This window comes from Echiichthys vipera (assembly GCF_963691815.1).
Source record: "Echiichthys vipera genome assembly, chromosome: 10".
Taxonomy (NCBI): Eukaryota; Metazoa; Chordata; class Actinopteri; order Perciformes; family Trachinidae; genus Echiichthys; species Echiichthys vipera.
The window spans coordinates 29,439,617-29,459,971 of NC_139835.1; the positions used below are offsets into that span (position 1 = coordinate 29,439,617).

At 46.1% G+C, this 20,355-nt stretch overlaps 1 protein-coding gene across 26 annotated transcripts in view; it reads left to right on the forward strand.

Annotated features, from left to right (window-relative positions):
* The window catches only part of ttn.1 (titin, tandem duplicate 1), a 188,754-nt gene that overhangs the window by 103,963 nt on the left and 64,436 nt on the right, over nt 1-20,355 (forward strand). For all 26 annotated transcript variants that reach the window (XM_083921679.1, XM_083921699.1, XM_083921701.1 and 23 more), the window contains 36 exons: nt 577-864; nt 1,068-1,364; nt 1,470-1,656; nt 1,748-1,863; nt 1,946-2,245; nt 2,551-2,850; nt 3,058-3,163; nt 3,391-3,587; nt 3,711-4,019; nt 4,105-4,383; nt 4,672-4,971; nt 5,146-5,448; nt 5,562-5,758; nt 5,850-6,033; nt 6,209-6,511; nt 6,744-7,043; nt 8,299-8,417; nt 8,658-8,835; nt 9,081-9,365; nt 9,558-9,851; nt 9,967-10,266; nt 10,414-10,595; nt 10,991-11,120; nt 11,213-11,403; nt 12,309-12,738; nt 13,034-13,339; nt 14,121-14,302; nt 15,890-16,019; nt 16,756-16,907; nt 17,018-17,165; nt 17,397-17,565; nt 17,883-18,034; nt 18,414-18,710; nt 18,847-19,146; nt 19,749-20,063; nt 20,150-20,298. In XM_083921679.1, coding sequence (XP_083777805.1) covers nt 577-864; nt 1,068-1,364; nt 1,470-1,656; nt 1,748-1,863; nt 1,946-2,245; nt 2,551-2,850; nt 3,058-3,163; nt 3,391-3,587; nt 3,711-4,019; nt 4,105-4,383; nt 4,672-4,971; nt 5,146-5,448; nt 5,562-5,758; nt 5,850-6,033; nt 6,209-6,511; nt 6,744-7,043; nt 8,299-8,417; nt 8,658-8,835; nt 9,081-9,365; nt 9,558-9,851; nt 9,967-10,266; nt 10,414-10,595; nt 10,991-11,120; nt 11,213-11,403; nt 12,309-12,738; nt 13,034-13,339; nt 14,121-14,302; nt 15,890-16,019; nt 16,756-16,907; nt 17,018-17,165; nt 17,397-17,565; nt 17,883-18,034; nt 18,414-18,710; nt 18,847-19,146; nt 19,749-20,063; nt 20,150-20,298 — 8,375 coding nt within the window. The remainder of the gene's footprint in view (nt 1-576; nt 865-1,067; nt 1,365-1,469; nt 1,657-1,747; nt 1,864-1,945; nt 2,246-2,550; nt 2,851-3,057; nt 3,164-3,390; nt 3,588-3,710; nt 4,020-4,104; nt 4,384-4,671; nt 4,972-5,145; nt 5,449-5,561; nt 5,759-5,849; nt 6,034-6,208; nt 6,512-6,743; nt 7,044-8,298; nt 8,418-8,657; nt 8,836-9,080; nt 9,366-9,557; nt 9,852-9,966; nt 10,267-10,413; nt 10,596-10,990; nt 11,121-11,212; nt 11,404-12,308; nt 12,739-13,033; nt 13,340-14,120; nt 14,303-15,889; nt 16,020-16,755; nt 16,908-17,017; nt 17,166-17,396; nt 17,566-17,882; nt 18,035-18,413; nt 18,711-18,846; nt 19,147-19,748; nt 20,064-20,149; nt 20,299-20,355) is intronic.

The window sequence follows — 20,355 nt, forward strand, 5'->3', positions numbered from 1 at the left end:
TGTGATGGGAAAAAAATCTCTCAAATTAGTCTCTATTCAAAGAGAAGTTAAAGATTGCACTCAAGCAATAAACCCTTTTTGCATTCAGCTTTAGACCTACTCATCAATAATGTCAGAGGTGTTATCCTGCACTTAATCAGCACCATAGAAAAAAACGTCAGGGTCGGTTGTGCAAAAGTGAACAAACTGCTACTAAATAAAAAGTCCTTTTTGGGAGTAAAAGTAAAGGATTGGGAGTAAGATTATTAGGATTGGGAATAAAAGTAATGGGATCAAAAGTAATACATTTGGAATAAAGGTAAAGGATTCAGATTGAGAGTAAAAGTAATGGATTGGGAGTAAAAGTAATACCTTTGAAATAAGAGTGATTGGATTGGGAATACGAATATTGGGATTGAAATTCAAGTATTGGGAGTAAGAGTAAAGCATTGGGAGTAAGAGTAATTGGATTGTGAGCAGGAGTAATGGGAGTGGTACTAAGCACAGTGTAATTGTTTTCCGTACAAGTGGTTTTCAAGCAAATCGTTTTTCTCAAGTTTTGTTCTCTCAATCACTTTTTTTTAATCAATCCAACAGAGCCTCCAGAGATCCAGCTGGATGTGAAGCTGCTGGCCGGTCTGACCGCCAGGGCAGGTACAAAGATCGAGCTTCCAGCCGACGTCAAAGGAAAGCCCGATCCGCGGGTGAAGTGGACCAAGGCAGACCATGTCCTAAGAGCCGATGACCGCATTGCGATTGACACCCAGCCGGGACACTCCAAGCTGTCCATTAGCAACACTACTAGAGCAGACACCGCCACCTACATCATCGAGGCAGTCAACATCTGCGGACGCGCCACCGCCACCATCGATGTCAACATTCTTGGTACAAATGCCACTTTATTATCCATTCTGTAAAACCGAACCTGTACCTCAAACTGTTCCCAGCTGTTACCTTTTTGCAAGAACATCTACTGTAGAGTAGTACTAGAGTAGAACGGAAATGTCCCAACATAGGCTGTTCCTGATATATAACCAACCTGGATACGAAGTTTGAGTCATTTCCACTTTTCATCTCTTCCTCTTCAGATAAACCCGGCCCTCCAGCCGCCTTCGACATCTCCGAGATCACCAACGAGTCATGCTTCCTTGCTTGGAACCCTCCCAGGGACGACGGTGGCTCGCCCATCACCAACTACATTGTGGAGAATCGGCAGACGGACAAAGAGGAGTGGGTGAAGATGTCGGCCACAGTGAAACACACCACTTTCAAGGCCTGCAAGCTCACAGCTTTGAAAGAGTACGTCTTCAGAATCAGCGCTGAGAACCAGTACGGAATCGGCGAACCTGCAGAACATATCCCAATCATTGCCAAGTATTCTTTCGGTAAGAGTTTTTATTTCACCATCTATCAAAAATAGTTTCTTTTGAAGACCTGATGTACTTTTGCAAACTATAATAATAAATTACATATTTTTCCATCTGTTTCAGATCCTCCTGGTCCTCCAATCAGAGTCACTCCCTCCGAAATTGCCAAGGATGCCGTGACTCTGAACTGGTTCGAGCCAGATGAGGACGGTGGCAGTCCCATCACAGGATACTGGATTGAGAAGTTCGATCCAGAGAGCGACAAGTGGATCAGATGCAACAAACTGCCCATCAAGGACACAACCTTCAGGTAAATAATCAGAGCCAACGAGTTAAAAGATATTTGAATGTGAAGAAAAGCTGTTGAATATTTTTCTAACCCTGCTTTCGCACGGCTGCAGGGTGAAGGGACTCCCCACCAAGAAGAAGTGCCGCTTCCGTGTTCTGGCTGAGAATCTGGCTGGAGCTGGAAAACCGAGTGCAGAGACTGATCCTGTCCTCATTAAAGATCCCATCGGTATGTGTCAATCAGTCAAAAACTACTGTTATCATTGAGATTGAGAGTAATTGAGAGATTATAACATTGCACTCTTCTTCAGATCCTCCATGGGCTCCTGGTAAACCTGACATCAGGGAAATTGGCAAGACCACAGCCCTGCTGGCGTGGACCAGGCCGGAGCACGATGGCGGGGCAAAGATCGAAGGCTACATCATCGAGTTCCAGAAGACAGGAAGCGAGGAATGGATCCGCATCGCAGAGGACATTCCTCTGACTGAGCACAACCTGCAGGGCCTGACCGAGAAGCAGGAGTACTCGTTCCGAATCAGAGCCGTCAACAAAGCCGGCGAGAGCGAACCCAGTGACCCCAGTGACCCTGTGGTCTGCAAGGAGAGACTTTGTAAGTGCAAGTTGGGGGCAGTTGGGGCGTTAGCTGCACATCAAGTTGTTTCTCTTTCAAAAACTCTAAAATATCAATGTACCCTAAAATTCCTTGGCTAATACTTGACTCATACATGCAGTACCTAGACTTTTTAAGCAACACTGAAGACTCAGAAGGAACATTTACCATTCTTGCAGTGTAACACCTGTTTGCCATGGCTACCTATTGGCTACATGTTTGGGTTTCATCCCCAGACTGAGGAAATCCACAATCAGACAAACTCTGTCTTTCATTCATCTTTTCCCTTTTTCTCCATTCAACAGATGTTCCATCTGAACCTCAGTGGCTGGAGGTGACCAACATCACCAAGATCAACGCTAGCTTGAAGTGGCAGGCGCCCAGCAGTGACGGAGGCTCGCCCATCACCAACTACGTGGTGGAGAAGAGAGACGTGAGGCGGAAGGCCTGGCAGACTATGGACACCACCGTCAAGGATCTCATTTACACCGTGACTCCTCTTAACGAGGGCTCGCTGTACGTGTTCCGCGTCGCCGCTGAGAACGCCGTGGGCATGGGTGAATTCTGCGAGCTGGAGGACGCTGTGCTCGCCAAAGACACTTTCAGTAAGTTCTTAACAGTTATCAGCATCAAGAGTTCTCATCTGTCTTTTAGAATATAGTCAGTTTTTACCTATTGATCAAACATTTTAAGCTTAATTTATGAACTCATGTTTGTTTTGTCCAACATTTTTATATGGTTGCTTGAATGAAAACCACAATATGATTCTAGACTTTAGATAAGGATATTGATGTTTGTCATGTTCTTTGCAGCAACTCCTGGACCTCCTTACGCCCTGACTGTGGTGGAAGTCACCAAGAGACACGTGGAGCTGAAATGGGAAGCTCCAAAGAGCAACGGTGGAAGACCCATAACCAAGTAAGACTATATGCTACGGTAAAACAATATACATAGTAAATGAGATAAGATGGTGCTGAAGGAAGAGATTTTCTGGGTAAAAAAGGCCATGAAGCAACAGCTATATGTTCCATGTGTCAAAGGGGACAAAATGTTCAACTATATAAACCAATAAAGAATTTGCTGTTTATACTGTTTGCGATGTCAAATACACTTTTTCAGCGTGATAATTATCTTTTGCTTTCCAGGTATGTAATTGAAAAGAAAGAGAAGCTGGGAACTCGCTGGCTGAAGTGCTGCAAGACTCCAGACAAACAGACTCAGTTCAAGGTGACGGACGTGGACGAAGGGTCTGAGGTGCAGTTCCAGGTCAGAGCGGAGAACGAGGCCGGAGTCGGAGATCCAAGCGAACCCACCGAGGTGCTGACCATCGAGGATGCAACAAGTAAGAATGCAACCAATTAAAATCAATCAAATATTCAAACACAAAACGCAGATTGTGGAAATTCTGTACAACACAGTCAGAAACATTTCAGATGAGAACTCAGGCGTCCTCGTCTCTCTTTAGGTGCTCCATCTCCTCCTCTGGAAGTGGCCGTGCCTGATGCAAGCAGGGAGCACATCAACGTCACCTGGAAGCCTCCGGTCAAAGACGGCGGTTGCCCGATCACCGGCTACCATGTGGAGGTGGCTGAGGCCCGTCCAGAGCTGAAGTGGCTCAGGGTCAACAACAGGCCTATCAAGGAGCTCAAGTTCAAGATTGACGACGGAATCAAACCAGAGAAGAAGTATGTCATCAGGGTCCGTGCCATCAACTCTGTTGGCGTTAGCGATCCCTCCGAGATCTCTGACAAGGTCTTCACCAAGGATCCCGACTGTAAGCATCGTCAGAATTTAAATTTAAGTGTAATCAAGACTCTGCTAATTATTCCTAAATAATAATCCTTCTCTCTGGTTCTAAGGCGCTCCAACCATGGATCTGGAAGCACAGGATGTGGTCGTGGTTGAAGGCGAGAAGCTGCACCTGAACATCCCCTACAGGGCAATCCCGACACCCAAGATGGTTTGGCAGAAGGATACCGTGGAGTGTAAGGCCGACAACCGCCTCTCCATGATGGTGGAAATGAACAGCGCTCACCTGGAGCTGCTCAAGTGCAAACGTGACGATGCCGGCGCCTATGCCATCACCCTGGAGAACAGTCTGGGAACCGCCACCGGGACCGTCAATGTGAAAGTCATTGGTAGGACGCCTTTTATATATCTGTGCTTGGGAAATATAACAGTGCTTTATTCACACGGCTTTGAACTAGTCCAGCAATGTTGTCTATTCTTTTCGTCAACACCCAGGGTTTTAATAAAGATTGAGCAAGTTAGAGAAATTCTTGCACTGGGGGACTTCATGACCTTAGGGGTTCTACAAACCTGCCTGCAGCCCTGTCGTTAGCATCATTTCTAGATGTATTTTACTAGAAATAGAAGAGCAGGACTCATCCTCTGACACATTTTTACTTCCTTCCTGAACCCTGCAGGACTTCCCGGTAAGTGTAAAGACATCACCTTCTGCGACGTCACCAAGAACTCCTGCAAGATCAGCTGGGAAGCCCCAGAGGACGATGGTGGCACCCCGATTGTAAGCTACACCCTGGAGCGCCGTGAGGCCTCCAAGAAGACCTTTATACCCGTCATGTCCGGAGAGGACGTCCTGACCTGCAACGTCAAAGACCTCTACATCAACTGCGAGTACTACTTCAGAGTGAAGGCCTTCAACAAGGTCGGAGCTGGAGAATATCTGGACCTTCGGAACTCGGTCATCACAGAGGAAATCAAACGTAAGTCCTGATTTCAGCATCACGGTTGATCTGTTTTGTACATCCCGATCCTGGCAATAAAATGAGATGAAACATGGTACATACAGTATACTCTAAGATTATTTAAAATCTGGTGATCTTGCCCATGAAAACTGCTCAGACATTTACTCTGTGTTGTTAATATCAACTCCACAGAGAAACCTGACCCACCCATCCAGGTGGAGGCTCAAGACCCGACATGCAAGTCCATCAAAGTCACCTGGAAGGCTCCGGACTACGATGGCGGCTGTCCCATCCAGGGCTACATCGTGGAGAAGATGGAGAAGGATGGCGACCGCTACGAGAGGGTCACCCCAAGTCTGATCCCTGGTTTCTCCTTTGTGGTGACAGGCCTGACAGAGGAAACAGAGTACCAGTTCAGGGTCCGAGCTGAGAACGCCGCTGGAGTCAGCGAGCCGTCCCGCAGCACACAGCTTATGAAGGCTGCAGACCCCGTCGGTAGGAAAACCTACAAATGCTCTTGGATAATTTATTGACCAGAAAAAATGTATTTAGCATTAAAACCTTTTATAAGAATTACAGACATTTCATAAATCTTCTTCCATTTTCAGAAAAACCAAAGGTCACCCTCTTCGCCCGTGTGCAGTCCGGTTTGTGCATTAAGAGGAGTGAGGAGATCCGAATTGATGCCTACATCTCTGGCTCCCCGTATCCCAAAGTCACCTGGCTGAGGAACAACGAGGATGTCACCAAAGAGCCAACCAAGAAAATCGTCCCAATCGTCAGAAAGAAAAGGACCAAGACAAAGGTTTGTGTCCTCACAGGGACCTGAGAGTCCTTTATATGTACTTCTACATATTCTTTGAGGGATTAATACATTTTTCCTTCATTGCCTTTAGGTTCCTGAACCAGAGGTGGAGTTTGTGAGTCCCATGCGTGAACGTCTGGGTCTGGACCAGAACAGGAGGGGTGAGGCGGCACTGATGATCCGCGAGGCCATCAGAGCAGACCATGGCGACTTCACCATCCAGGTGGAGAACACTCATGGTGTCGCCACCGCCTGCTGCTTCGTAAACGTCCTCGGTAAGACAGGAGCGTATTTATTCAAATATCCGCCCTGATAGCGGAACCTGCAGGTCCTCCATGACATCCTCATTGTCCTCACTAAGTTTTAAAGGTTGAATTTGGGTTCAGGACTGCTGGAAATAATAAATATCCTCCTTAAATTAAACGTTGACCCGACTCTGTTCTGCTGCAGACAAACCTGGCGCTCCCATCAACTTTACCTTCGACGAGATCAGGAACACCTCGGTCATCTGCAACTGGGAGCCTCCCGTGGACGACGGAGGCAGCGAGATCCTGAACTACATCCTGGAGAAGAAGGACAACAGGAACGAAGGGGTCGACTGGATCACCGTTACCTCCACACTGAAGGGCACCAGCTGCCCCATCACCAAACTCATCGAAGGGAAGGAGTACATCTTCAGAGTCACCGCCGAAAACAAGTTTGGCTGCGGGCCGTCGTGTATCTCCGCACCGATGGTTGCCCAGAACATGTTCAGTAAGTAAAGAACAGTGAAGAAACAGATGTGTAAAGGAAAATTTAAATCTCCTGTCAACTTTATAACAAATATGTACCTTTCAAATACCATTTTTTATTTGCATGCATAGGATTTTGCCCCTTTTCCTTTACTTTAGCAAACCTGGTGGTCGTATCAGGAATGACACATTGAACCCCATTTCTCTTTCTTCAAAGAGTGTAAAGTCACTCACCCTTTCTCGTCCCCCCTCAGGTCCTCCCGATGCTCCCAACACCCCCAGAGTCCACGAGGTGACAGCGAGCAGCGCCCACATCTCCTGGCACGAGCCGAAGGATAACGGCAGCCCCATCCTCGGCTACTGGATCGAGAGAAAGGAGGTGAACAGCAAACACTGGACCCGAGTTAACCGTGCCCTCTTCAACTCTCTGGATGTTAAGGTCACCGGCCTGATGGAGGGACTCATCTACATCTTCAGAGTGTGCGCCGAGAACCTGGCCGGGCCCGGGCCCTTCAGTGACCCCACCGACCGCACCGTCGCCATGGACGCCATCCGTAAGTATTTGGGTCCTGTTGGAGGTCGACATGAAGAGTTGTTCACAAACGGCAAACATCCAACTGCTTAATCACAACACGGTATATGCTAGCTAATACTGGCTAGACATGTTGACAATGCAACAGCTTCAACAGACTGTTGGTGACACTTTTTACCGTGAGAAGACGCAAATAAATTAAATATTAACCAAAAACTAAACAATCAAACATGTTCCAGCAGGAGTGTGATCCAATGACAGTCTGCGGTGTTTACATTTTACAGACTCTGCTACATGAAGCTACGTAGTTACATGCTAACATCAGGGAAAGCTGCATCTTGGTTGCAGGTGATGTTAAATTCTCCCCATTTTCAGGTTACATTCCTGCTGGAACTTGTTTGATTGTGTCGTTTTTGGTTTTGAAGCCTTTATTGGTGATTTCTTGCTTTAAAAACAACAACAATGTGCCGCTATACTCCGTTATAGTCTCCCTAAAACTGTCTGTTGCGTTGGTGCCTGAAGTATTGGCACCTGCGCGGTATGACGTGTTTATATCGACACGTCTTGCGGATATTAGCTAGCATCTACCTACTGAACACAAACCCCTTTATTGATGCTAAATCTGGCTTCACCTGTCATTTTAGCGCCCACTTATGGATGCTCAGTGTCTGTGTATCTTTTTTACATTTTACCCCAGTTATTATAAACTAGGAATTCCTGACCTGTTGACAATTTGACAGAGCATACCGTTTTTTCGCTTGATCTCCTTCTCTCTTGGTACCCATTGGTTTCATGATTGTCCCTGACTGAAATGGTGACCTGTAATTTGAGCACCCCCTTGTGGCTGAAGTTATTGCTACTTTCCCAATGAAAATGTTGCCTTATGATGCCACATCGAAGAATTTCACAAGTTTAGTTTAAATTAATTGACAAAAATTAAAAAATACAGTGGTAAAGAAAAGATATTTTCAGGGATAACATGATAAAGTCCGGGACTTTTCCATTGTGGTCTCTGGTATCAGTCCATCTTTGCCCTGATGAGATCGAGACAGCCAGTGAGTGTTCAAAGCGGGGAAACAACATGCCAAGACAATCCACTTACAGTTAAACAAAATGAAAAGATAAAACACACAACAAAACTGATATCAACATATATAAGTGACCATGTGGTCATTTAGTTTCACCTTCTTCTTTTAGACTCAAAGTACATTCAAATACTGTCCCGTCTGAGATCAGAAAGTTAACACGTCTCTGCCTCCTCCCCCACACACACACAGTGCCTCCTGGCCCTCCCGCTCCATGGATCGTGGATACCGGGAAGGATTCTGTCATCGTGGCGTGGAAGCCCCCGCTGTACAATGGCGGAGGAGACATCCTGGGATATCACGTTGAGAAGGTACAGGAAGTTAATTACTGTACTTTAAAGGATCGTTTTACTGCTGCTATATCTCTATATGTAAATGTCAATACTGTTTCTAACTGTGAGCCCTTTTCAAATCTTTAAAAGTTTTGTCATCCTTGCGTTTGTGTATTTTAGGAAGTCTTTTATGTCCTACTCACGATTGCAAATACATCTCCAGTAGCTGACGCACCTGGACCTGTGATGTTAAACTCTTGTTATTTTTTCGAATCACAGGTTTTGGCCGGAGAGAAGAATTGGACTCGCTGCACAGAGTTCAGGTGTAAAGATCTGACATACACCGTGACGGGTCTGACCGAGGGAGCGGTTTATTACATCCGTATCCTTGCTGTCAATGACGCCGGTCCTGGAGCTCCTGGTGTGACTGAACCTGTCACCGTCACAGAGCCTCAAGGTACGGACAGTTTTTAATGTCGGACAGGGTGGGAAGTACGCTCAACAAGATGGTACTTTACCTCAGTATGTTTTATTTAGGATTGTTTTTGGGGTCTTAAGAAATTCAGTCAACTGCAGCTGCTTGACAGTAAATGCTTTGAAGTCAAGAAAGCTTATTGCTTTTACTTTTAAGCAGCTACAGGATAGGAGGATTTAATATATTTTGATCCGTGACTGACTCGTCTCGCTGTCCACTTCATTCAGAACCTCCCGCTGTGGCCTTCGACAAATCTGTGAGGAACGGCATTCTCCTCAAAGCTGGCGATTTGCTGAAGCTTCCTGCCATCGTGACCGGCCGACCCCAGCCCGAAGTCAAATGGGCCAAAGACGAAGCTGATATCAACAAGGAACGTATGATCGTGGAGACCGTGGGCAAGAACACCACTCTGGTGATCAAGGAGGCCTTGAGGTCCGATTACGGAACGTACAAGGTCACCGGCACCAACAACAGCGGAACCAAGACCGCTGAGACCATAGTGGAGATTATGGGTGAGTGTTAAATAAATACACAACAGCATCAATCTTTCACAATAACAATCCAGTTAATCCAATACATGCGACCTTTGAAGTAGCAGGAGGGCTCGGTTTTCTGTAATCTCATCGAGCTATTTGTTTTAGGAACCTAAGAACCAACTGGGGATAAACTGTTTCTGATCATTTTACTGGCCTGTGTTTCTGTAGACGTCCCCGGACCTGTGGTCGACCTGAAGGCGGTGCTGGTGACGAAGAAGAAAATCACCCTCACCTGGTCCGACCCCTTGGACAACGGCGGAAGCGATGTCATCGGCTATGAGGTGCTGAGAAAGGACGCCAAGATGAAACTCTTCCGCCAGCCCGTTGAGACGGCCTCCTGCAGGTATGACGTCCAGGGCCTGCTAGCCGGCGAGGAATACGACTTCAGGGTCTTCGCCAGGAACAAGTTCGGTGATGGAGTTCCGTCAGACCTGGGACCAATCCTTGCAGTGGATCCATTAGGTAAGCCCGCCAAAATATGACCAACTTGAGACACCAGATATAAGATTTGTGACCCCTAAAGGTCTTGTGGCCTGTTAAAACAATTGCAAGGTGTTGACCGAACTCCTCGTTCCAGGTACTCCGTCTGCTCCCGAGAAGTTGCACTACACCAGCAGAGGCAAGACCACCATCTCCTTGGCGTGGCAGCCCCCTCGCACTGACGGCGGCAGCCCCATCGGAGGCTACTACGTGGAGAAGAAGAGGTCCGATGGAACTGAGTTTGAGGTGGCAAACCGCAAGATCTTCACAGAGTGCTGCGGGACCCTCGAAAACCTGTCGGAGGACCAAGAGTACAAGTTCCGCGTCTTAGCCGTTAACGAGGTCGGGCCGGGAACTCCGTCCGAGCCCATCGAAGTCATGATCCAAGACGATGAAGGTATGAAACTTACTCTCAGAATCTTAATGCTAGAAAGAAACGTGTTTGACTTTGTCAGGATCATATGGTCAAGCGAGACTCTCCAAGATTAAAGGTTTCAAGCTAAAGCCAAACAGAAAGAATTGACAGATGTTTGTGTGTCCACAGTCGCTCCAGTTATTTCCATCCTGAAGTTCTTCAAGAGCAACGCCATCAACGTAAGGAAAGGCACAGCCATTGACATCCCTGCGGAGGTGAAGGGACTTCCTCTGCCGACGTTCCAATGGATGAAGGACGACGTGGTGATCGAGCAGCCTGATGGAGTGAAGATGACGATGGAGACCGAGGAGGTCAGAACAGATTCAAGTGTGTCAAACAATCGGGTCCAGAAAATATCTCAAAAACTACGGGCCAGAGCGTTGTGAAGCTAAAAGCTCATACCAGCATTTGAAAAGTAGACATTATGCAGCAAAATGAATAATTCTCGGTGGATTCGATCACGGTGGCAATGTAAATAAGCACGACCCGTGTATTTTGACCTCTTATGCCACGCTCTTTCTAGCGCCACCCTCAGGACAACGTTTGTTCTGGCTCCGCTTCTCGTGCATTCAGTTGTTTTTAACCTTTTAAAGTTCACACTGTGAAAGGAATCAGAGGGTTCAAGTGTTTGTGAAGCACATTGAAGTGCCTTGTGAAATTGTGCTGCCTCAATAAAGAAATTTGCCGTTTGCCTTCTCCTCTTTAGGTGAGCCCGACGACTCTGAAGACTAAGATCGCCATCCCAGATACAATCAGGCAGGACAAGGGCAACTACAAGCTGGTGGCTCAGAACCGCCACGGCAAAGCTCAGCACGTCATCCGAGTCGAGATCCTTGGTAAAAACATCTCACACAAGTCATTTTCCATGTCAGTTTTAGTTTACATCGAGCATTACATTAACCCAAAACCCCAAACTTGCGCTTTGTAGACCGCCCTCTTCCTCCGAGGAACATCGTGGTCTCGGACATCAAGGCAGAGTCGTGCTACCTGACGTGGGACGCCCCAGAGGACAATGGAGGCAGCGAGATCACCAACTACATCCTGGAGAGCAGGGACGCCAGCAAGAAGAAGTCTGACTTTGAGGTGGTAACCACCAACCTGATCGAGAGGAGATACGCGGTGAGTGATCGGGATTCACTGCATCGATTGATTCATTTTAATAAAAAAGCAAATACTTCATGCAAGAAGTCGTGGGTTTAAATATATTATCTGCAATATCAAGAATCAAAATTGATCTTTGAAGAGAAACTGTATTCTTATATTTAACCCTTTAAAACCAACTGAGTAAATGAGCAGCTGCTCTTCTTGGTGGTCCACACAAGTAAACGTTACATCATAACGTAAAACAATAATGTAATGTAATTAAAAATCAGCGTGAGTTTGGCCGGAGAACCGGAGCAGCGGGGGCGGTGTTGCAGTTGCTCTACCGCACCGTTGTGACAAAAAGAGAGCTGAGGAAGGCAAAGCTCTGGATCTACCGGTCAATCTTGGTTCCTACCCTCACCTGTGGTCATGAAAGCTGGGTCAGGACCCAAAGAACCAGGTCGTGGGTACAAGCGGCCGAAATATGTTTCCTCAGGAGGGGGGCTGGAGTCTCTCTTAGAGAGAGGGGGAGAAGTTCAGCATCCGTGAGGAACTCGGAGTAGAGCCGCTGCTCCTTTGCGTTGAATGGAGCCAGTTGAGGTGGTTCAGGATCATCTGGTAAGGATGAACCCTGGGCGCCTCCCTAGGGAGGTGTTCCAGGCACGTCCAGCTGGGAGGAGGCCTCGGGGAAGACCCAGGACCAGGTGGAGAGATAAGATCTCCACACTGGCCTGGGAACGCCTCAGGATCCCCCAGTTAGAGCTGGTTAATGTGGCCCGGGAAAGGGAAGTTTGGGGTCCCCTGCTAAAGCTGCTGCTACTGAGACCTAAAACCAACTAAACTAAAAGACCAATTGACTATTTATCATGTATCTACTACCTTTAATGTCGAAACACAGAAGATATAACATGAGTAATGACTGTTTGTTCTGTTTTTTCCAGGCCTTCAAACTGTTCTTGAATGGCACCTACCAGTTCAGGATCAAAGCTGAGAACAAATACGGCGAAAGCGATGGCTGCGATTCAGAGAAAGTGCAGCTCAGGGATCCGTACGGCCTCCCCGGACCTCCGCGTAACCCCAAAATCATTGACGTTACAGCGACTACCATGACGATAAGCTGGGATCCTCCTCTGGACAATGGTGGCTCCACCATCCAGGGATACTGGCTGGAGAAAAGGGAGCGCGGCGCTGTGTACTGGGGTCGCGTCAACAGAGGTCCAATCACCAAACCCGCGGTGAAGGGCCTGCAGTACACTGTGCTCAGGCTCATTGAAGGATCCGAGTACCAGTTTAAGATCTCAGCCTGCAACGCTGCAGGAATCGGACCGCCCTGCGAGGCAACTGAGTGCCGCTTCGCCTTAGATCCATGCAGTGAGTGTTTTCCCTCTTTATATCTGCAACCCAGCCCCAACGGTCTTTTGAACGTTGGCATTTTGCACTTTTGATCATCAAAAAATCCCACAAACGTTATTTTGCTGTAATTTAAATTACTTTTAAAAGGCCTCACATGTTGTTCCCATAGGTAATGCTTGATTTTACTTCCTGTAAATGTTCTGAGGATGTTTTAATTTGATTCTCCAGTTAAAAGTTTCTTTAAAGTCATGGTAATGGATGATACAGAGGATACCGTAATGCTTAAAGTTCGCCCCTTCTGCTCCTCTCTCAGGCCCTCCCAGCCCTCCTGGAATCCCAGAGGTTAAAGACAAGACCAAGAATAGCGTCACGCTCACCTGGACCCCGCCGGAGAAAGATGGTGGCAGCCCCGTCACTGGTTACATCATTGAGGTCCACCAAGAGGGCTTCGTTGATTGGAAGAGGGTGAAGCCCACCGAAAAGCTCCACCCGTCCACCGAAATCACCGTCCCCGACCTGAGAGAGGGCAGGAAGTGCAGGTTCAGGGTCTTTGCCGTGAACTCTGCTGGAAATTCTGAGCCCTCCAAGTCAGCTGACATCCTGGTTCAGGACATCCTGAGTAAGAAAAACACACGTGTGGTGCAATAACTGCTACGGTTGATTATGGTAAAGTTAAAGAAGTTAAAAACGTGTCCCACAGGGTTGAATATTAGGGCCCCTGCTATTTACTCTATATCAGTGGTGGAAGAAGTACTCAGGTCCTTTACTATGGTAAAAATATAAATATATCAAAAATACTCCAGCACAGTATTAGTACAGCAAAATGCACCTTAAATGTTGTAGTTCATCAGTGTTGTGCTGATTTAAAATGCTTTGGTTATGTTATTATAGTGTAGTTCTGCATCATAACATAAAACCATATTTTTTTAAATATATCTATAAGTGTCGAATAAAAGTAGTGGAGTATAAAACATTTTCTTCTGAGGTGTACAGGAGTATAAGTAGGATAATAAAGTAGCATAAAATGGTAATACTCAAGTAAAGTATAAGTAAGTATAGCATTCGAGTAACTTAGTAACGTGTAAACAAAACAGAACTTTGCATTATCCATTGCTATGCTGATGATACTGTCTTCTACCACCAAGGTCTTCAGGGAACTTTTATTAATTTGTCTCCAAAAAGACAAACTTCACATTTAACTTAAGTATGTAACTTTAATATTACCTACTCTGATCAATACCTTTACATGGAAAATACTCAGGAATTTGGTTACACAGTTAAATATCAGCAAAAACCTAAAAACTCATTGTTATTTTTTATAAAACGAATCTTGAACTCAGATTGTTTACCTGAATATGACATGATATAATAATGTTTTTTTGTTTGTGGTTGTTCTTCAGTTGAGCCGAACGTGTCTCTGGACGTGACGGCCGCCGACCTCATGAACTGCAGAGCGGGAACAACCATCAAGATTCCTGCCACCATCACCGGACGACCCGATCCTAAAGTCACCTGGTCCTTCGACGGAACCGCCGAGACCGAGAAGAAGAACGAAATCCACACACTGCCCATCGACTCTGAGGTCAGACCGCTCAGACTTTAACTGACTGTATTGTTTGTTTTTTTTGTTTCACCTACGCACAAAAATCTGATTACTGCAGCAAGTTTGTTTTTGCTTTGTTAGAGAAAATCTGAATTATAGTTATTTCTTCCAGTCTTAATTATGCTTAAATCTTTATGTTATTTTGTGTGAGCAAATGTTTATCTTTCAACATTGGAGGTCAGATGGAAAACAACATATTCTATTAATATTTTTAATACTGACATGAGTAAATATGGGTGTACAGACAAGATATTTTTGTTTATCCACGTATATTAAAGCATCTACTTTACGGCAACATGAGAAATGAGACCAAAAACTAAAAAAAAAGAAAGAAATGAGACCAAAAACTAAAAAGAAAGAAAGAAATTAGACCAAAAACAAAAAAAAAGTAAGAAATGAGACCAAAAACTAAAAAAAAAAAAGAAATTAGACCAAAAACTAAAAAACAAGAAAGAAATTAGACCAAAAACTAAAAAAAGAAATAAAATATATATCCGTATATTCAAAAAAATGAAATAGAGAAAAGAAGAAATAATAATAATAATAATAAAAGAGAAATAAATGGATAAATACATACATAAAATTAACAAAACATGAGTTATACTCGTCAAAAACTGCCACTAACAACATAGACCATATCTTGGTAATGGTGTGAACAGTCACAGACTTTATATAACTTAATTTAACAGTCACAGACTTTATATAACTTAATTTAACAGTCACAGTCTGGGTTATTTAACTTAATTGAACAGTCACAGTCTGGGTTATATAACTTAATTTAACAGTCACAGTCTGGGTTATATAACTTAATTTAACAGTTACAGACTTTATATAACTTAATTTAACAGTCACAGTCTGGGTTATATAACTTAATTGAACAGTCACAGTCTTCATATAACTTAATTTAACAGTCACAGACTTTATATAACTTAATTTAACAGTCACAGACTTTATATAACTTAATTTAACAGTCACAGACTTTATATAACTTAATTTAACAGTCACAGACTTTATATAACTTAATTTAACAGTCACAGACTTTCTATAACTTGATTTAACAGTCACAGTCTGGGTTATTTAACTTAATTTAACAGTCACAGACTTTATATAACTTAATTTAGCAGTCACAGTCTGGGTTATTTAACTTAATTTAACAGTCACAGACTTTATATAACTTAATTTAACAGTCACAGACTTTATATAACTTAATTTAACAGTCACAGTCTGGGTTATATAACTTAATATAACAGTCACAGTCTGGGTTATATAACTTAATTTAACAGTCACAGACTTTATATAACTTAATTTAACAGTCACAGACTTTATATAACTTAATTTAACAGTCACAGTCTGGGTTATTTAACTTAATTTAACAGTCACAGTCTGGGTTATATAACTTAATTTAACAGTCACAGACTTTATATAACTTAATTTAACAGTCACAGTCTCTATATAACTGCGTAATAAGCGAATCATGCCTTAGTTGGAATAACAACTGTAAGAACTATTATGGTTTTTAAAAAATTAAATACAACACGTGTAAAATTGTCATGCTTTCCCTTTCAGATTCACTCCACCGACAAGACCTGGGTGCTCGTGGTCCCGGAGTGCAAAATGAACCACAGCGGCAGATTCATCATCAACGCTGAGAGCGTCGCCGGACACAAGGTGGTCAAAATCAGAGTCAACGTGCTCGGTACGTAAAGATTCAAAGGTTGTTTTTGTCACATTTAATATGTATTGTTGCGTCCTCCTGACGATGTGCTTAAAGACTTAGGGCGCATTCAAACTGTGCGTCCGCCCCGCGCCCCGTGCTTTAGGGTCCTTGTCCCCCCCTCCAGGCCCGTTTGTACTCACACTACCTGGGCCTCGGAGAATGCTTCTTGCTGCCTATACGTCATCACGCCGTAACACGTCACACGCATTGATGACGTCATGGTGATGCGTGACTTTGTTTCCAGATCTTTCCGTAGACCTCAGAGTTTTTGTGCGTCTTGTCGACTGTTTTTGAATCTTTTCATCGACCAAATCTGCAGTAAACACCTCCGCATCACACCAGCGTGAACCTTTCGGCGCCATTGTTTTAAATGTCCGCGCATGGTCCCTCCTTCTTTCTTCTATGTTCCAACAAGCGCACAGGAAATTACCTCACAACCACCGTAGGCCTCGTGCTCATACACGTGCACACGCTCATGCTCGTACATGTGCAAACGTGCTCTACAAAAGCCCACCTCTCCCAACGGGCCGTGGACAGCCAGCTGGCCACAGTTATGCGCGGAGCGGTTGCACTCACACTGGTCAAACGCACTAGGCTTGACCCGAAAAACCTGTTTTGGCCCGGTGCGGAAGGACAGTGTGAGTGCGCCCTAAGATAAAAAATGAAGACATCTGGCGGGTTATTACTTCACAGTCTTGTTTCTTTGGTTTCGCAGACCTGCCTGGACCTCCAAGGGACCTGAAGGTCAGCGACGTAACGAGGGGAACCTGCCGACTCAGCTGGAAACCTCCGGCGTGCGACGGAGGAGCGATAGTGAAGAGCTACTTCATCGAGAAGAAGACGGTGCACGGCAAAGCCTGGACCAAGGTACGACCCCACACCTGCACTTTGTAATCCGGATAATCCATTAAACAGTAACCCACTATTGCTGCTCACGTGCAAAGTCCGACCCCTGACCCCTGATCTCGTTCTTCCAGGTGAACCCGGCCTGTGCCGCTCAGTCTCTGGTGGTTCCAGACCTGATCAACGGTGAGGAGTACCTGTTCCGCATCAGGGCCGAGAACTGCTTCGGGTTCAGCCCGTTCGTCGAGACCACTGATGGCACCAAAGCCAGAGACCCAATCAGTACGTCTACTCTCTTTCATTATGTGTTCTTCTGTACTTTTATCATCGTGCTTCATTTATAACTCAAACAAGAGGCTTAACAATCATTACCAGTCCACAAATGTGGTTGTTACCGAACAAATTATTCAATAAACAACGTTATACTACAGTTCATCTCTGAATCTCACAGCGAAAGGAATATATATTTAATGTGCAGCGGTTTGATCTTACATTTATCCGTCGTGTCCGCAGATCCTCCCGATCCTCCAACGAGGTTGAAGATCAAGAGCGTGAGGAAGACCACGGTACATTTGACCTGGAAGGCTCCGAGGAACGACGGCGGTTCACCCGTCACCCACTACAGCGTGGATATGCTGTGCTGGGAGGCCAGCAGCACCCATAAGGAGGAGTCCTGGAGGAGGTAAACCGTCATTTGATGTTCTTAACGGGGTTAGTTAGGGGCGGCCGGTGGAACAGTGGTTAGAAGCAGTCGACTCAAGAGGCTGAAGGTCCTTGAGGCAGCCGCCGCGGGTTCAACACCGACCTTAAGCCCTTTGCTGCATGTCACCCCCTCTCTCTCAACCCACTTCCTTTCTGTATCATAAAGGCTTGAAATACAGAGTTAGTTAGACATGAGGCTCTCTGGCATCTTCCTTCCCTTCTAAAACATTTCCTGTATCGAGGTTTTCTTTGTTTTTTTATCGGTGGCTTGAACGTTTCCCCGTCTGTGACCTTCAGGTGTAACAGGAGAGACGTGGACACCACCAGCTTCAAGGTGGAGGACCTGACGGAGGGAGACGAGTACGAGTTCAGAGTGATGGCGTACAACAAAGCCGGTCCCAGCCGACCTTCGACCACAGTTGGACCCGTCGTCGTCCAGGACCAGACCTGTAAGACCAGCACTGTCAGCGGGGGCAGGGGTGGGGGTGGGGGTTCTGATGAAAGACACCAGTCAGCTGCATTATGGGAAATGTAGGATCCAATGTTTTTGGACTAAAAGTCTGGATATTTCCACTTCTCCTGCTCAGATTTGAGCTGTTATGTTTTAAATCTGTTTCTCACTCAATATCTGCACTCAGAAATCTTTAATTTTTTTATTTCTCACTCAATATTGAACTAATTTATTGCCCATCTTGACGTTTTAGCTCTAGTTTGATATATTTTTTTAGGTTCTTGATCCAAGTTCTTGATGTGTTTTCTCTCTTTGATTCCTTTCAACCTGTGTTCATCCATAGAAATGTGTCATAATCTCCTTATTTTACGCTGCAGGCGCTCCGTCCATCAAGCTGGATGAGTTCATGGAGGTCGAGCAGGGCTCCGACATCAGCATCGTGGCCAAGCTCCGCGGCTGTCCATTCCCCACGCTCACCTGGTACAAGGCTCCGCCCCTGAAGCCCGACGACAAGGTGGAGGTTCAGTACGACGAGCACATCAACAAGATCGTGTCTGATGACAAGTGCACGCTGCTCATCCAGCAAGGCAAACGTCCCGACACCGGCCTGTACACGCTGGTGGCCTCCAACATCTTCGGCAAGGCCTCCAAGGAGATGAGGCTCAACGTGCTCGGTACGGACTAAACATTTAAAGAAATAATTAATAATACACTTTTGAGTCGAGGAATATGAATCATGAAAATAAACCTACAGGTGTGATTCACCTGGATAATATCTGTCTTCTAAACTTGTTTATTCATTTTTTTCAGGCCGCCCCGGTGCGCCCTCTGCTCCCATTAAGTTTGAGGAGATCGGATCAGAGAGGATCACGCTGTCCTGGCTGCCGCCGAAGGATGACGGCGGCTCCAAAGTCACAAACTACGTCATCTGGAGGCGCGTGGCCGGCAGGAACACCTGGGTGATGGTCACTACCGAGCCCAAGGAACGAATCTGGACGGTGGAGAACCTGATGGAGGGACACGAGTACGTGTTCCGCATCATGGCCCAGAACAAGTACGGAGTCGGAGACCCGCTGGACAGCGATCCCGAGGTCGCCAGAAACCTCTGCAGTGAGTCACGGTTTAAAAGGATTCTCATTGAACATAATGTTAAATACGTCCGACAGTCTTTGACCTGATCTTAAATATGATGCTATATGATCTGAAATCATCATTTCACTCACGGATGCTCAGTTAAGTTGAGAAGGTGTGTTAACACAGCAGCAGCAGCAGCATATACAGTATTTGTTGATTACCGTATTTTCCGCACTATAAGGCGCACCTTCAATGAATGGCTTATTTTGAGACTTTTTTCACATATAAGGCGCACCACATTATAAGGCGCACAGAACAGACGCTACAGTCGAGGCTGGGGTTACGTTCGTTAAGGACCGCCTCTAAATTCATTGATGTTAAGTTTGCGTGCTAGCGCGAGTAGCATCCAGCTGCAGACCCTCACTTGACACAAGTCCCTTGTGACAGGGGCTTGGGGCAGATGGATAATATCGGCTAGCGTTGTTGCCTTCAGTGGAATAGTGATTTTACGGACACGTCTACTTGCTGCTCTCTGTTCAACAACCCACTGTTGGTCCTCCAGCTGTAGCCATCTCGCTCTGTTCCCGATCATCTAACCTTCGATCATTTCTGCCCCCCCCCCCCCCCCACCCCCACAGCCCCGCCCGGTCAGTGTGAGAAGCCGACGGTCAGCGCCATCACCATGGACTCCATGACCGTTAGCTGGGAGGAGCCTGAAGACGACGGCGGCACTCCGATCACCGGCTACTGGCTGGAGCGTAAAGAGACGACGGGCAAACGCTGGACCCGTGTCACCCGCGACCCCATCCGTCCCATGGGCATGGGCGAGTCATTCGCGGTGACCGGACTCATTGAGGGCTCACAGTACCTGTTCAGAGTAACCGCCATTAACGCCGCAGGACCGGGACTCGCCAGCCCCCCTACAGACCCCATCTTCGCCAGAGACCCCATCTGTAAGAGTTACACGCTGATATCACACAAGTTTGTCGACTTTAGACGCACACAGAGTAGTTCACCGTCTCTCTGTCTCCTTCTGTAGCCCCGCCCTCTCCTCCCACCCCGAAGGTCGCTGATTGGACAAGGTCCACGGTGGACCTGGTTTGGATCCCTCCCCTAAAGGATGGAGGCTCCAAGATCATCGGTTATTGGGTGGAGTACAAGGAGGAGGGCACCGAGGCCTGGGTCAAGGTGAGAGGGAATCAGTCGTATTATCTTTATCATCATATCGTTGATCGATAGAGATGG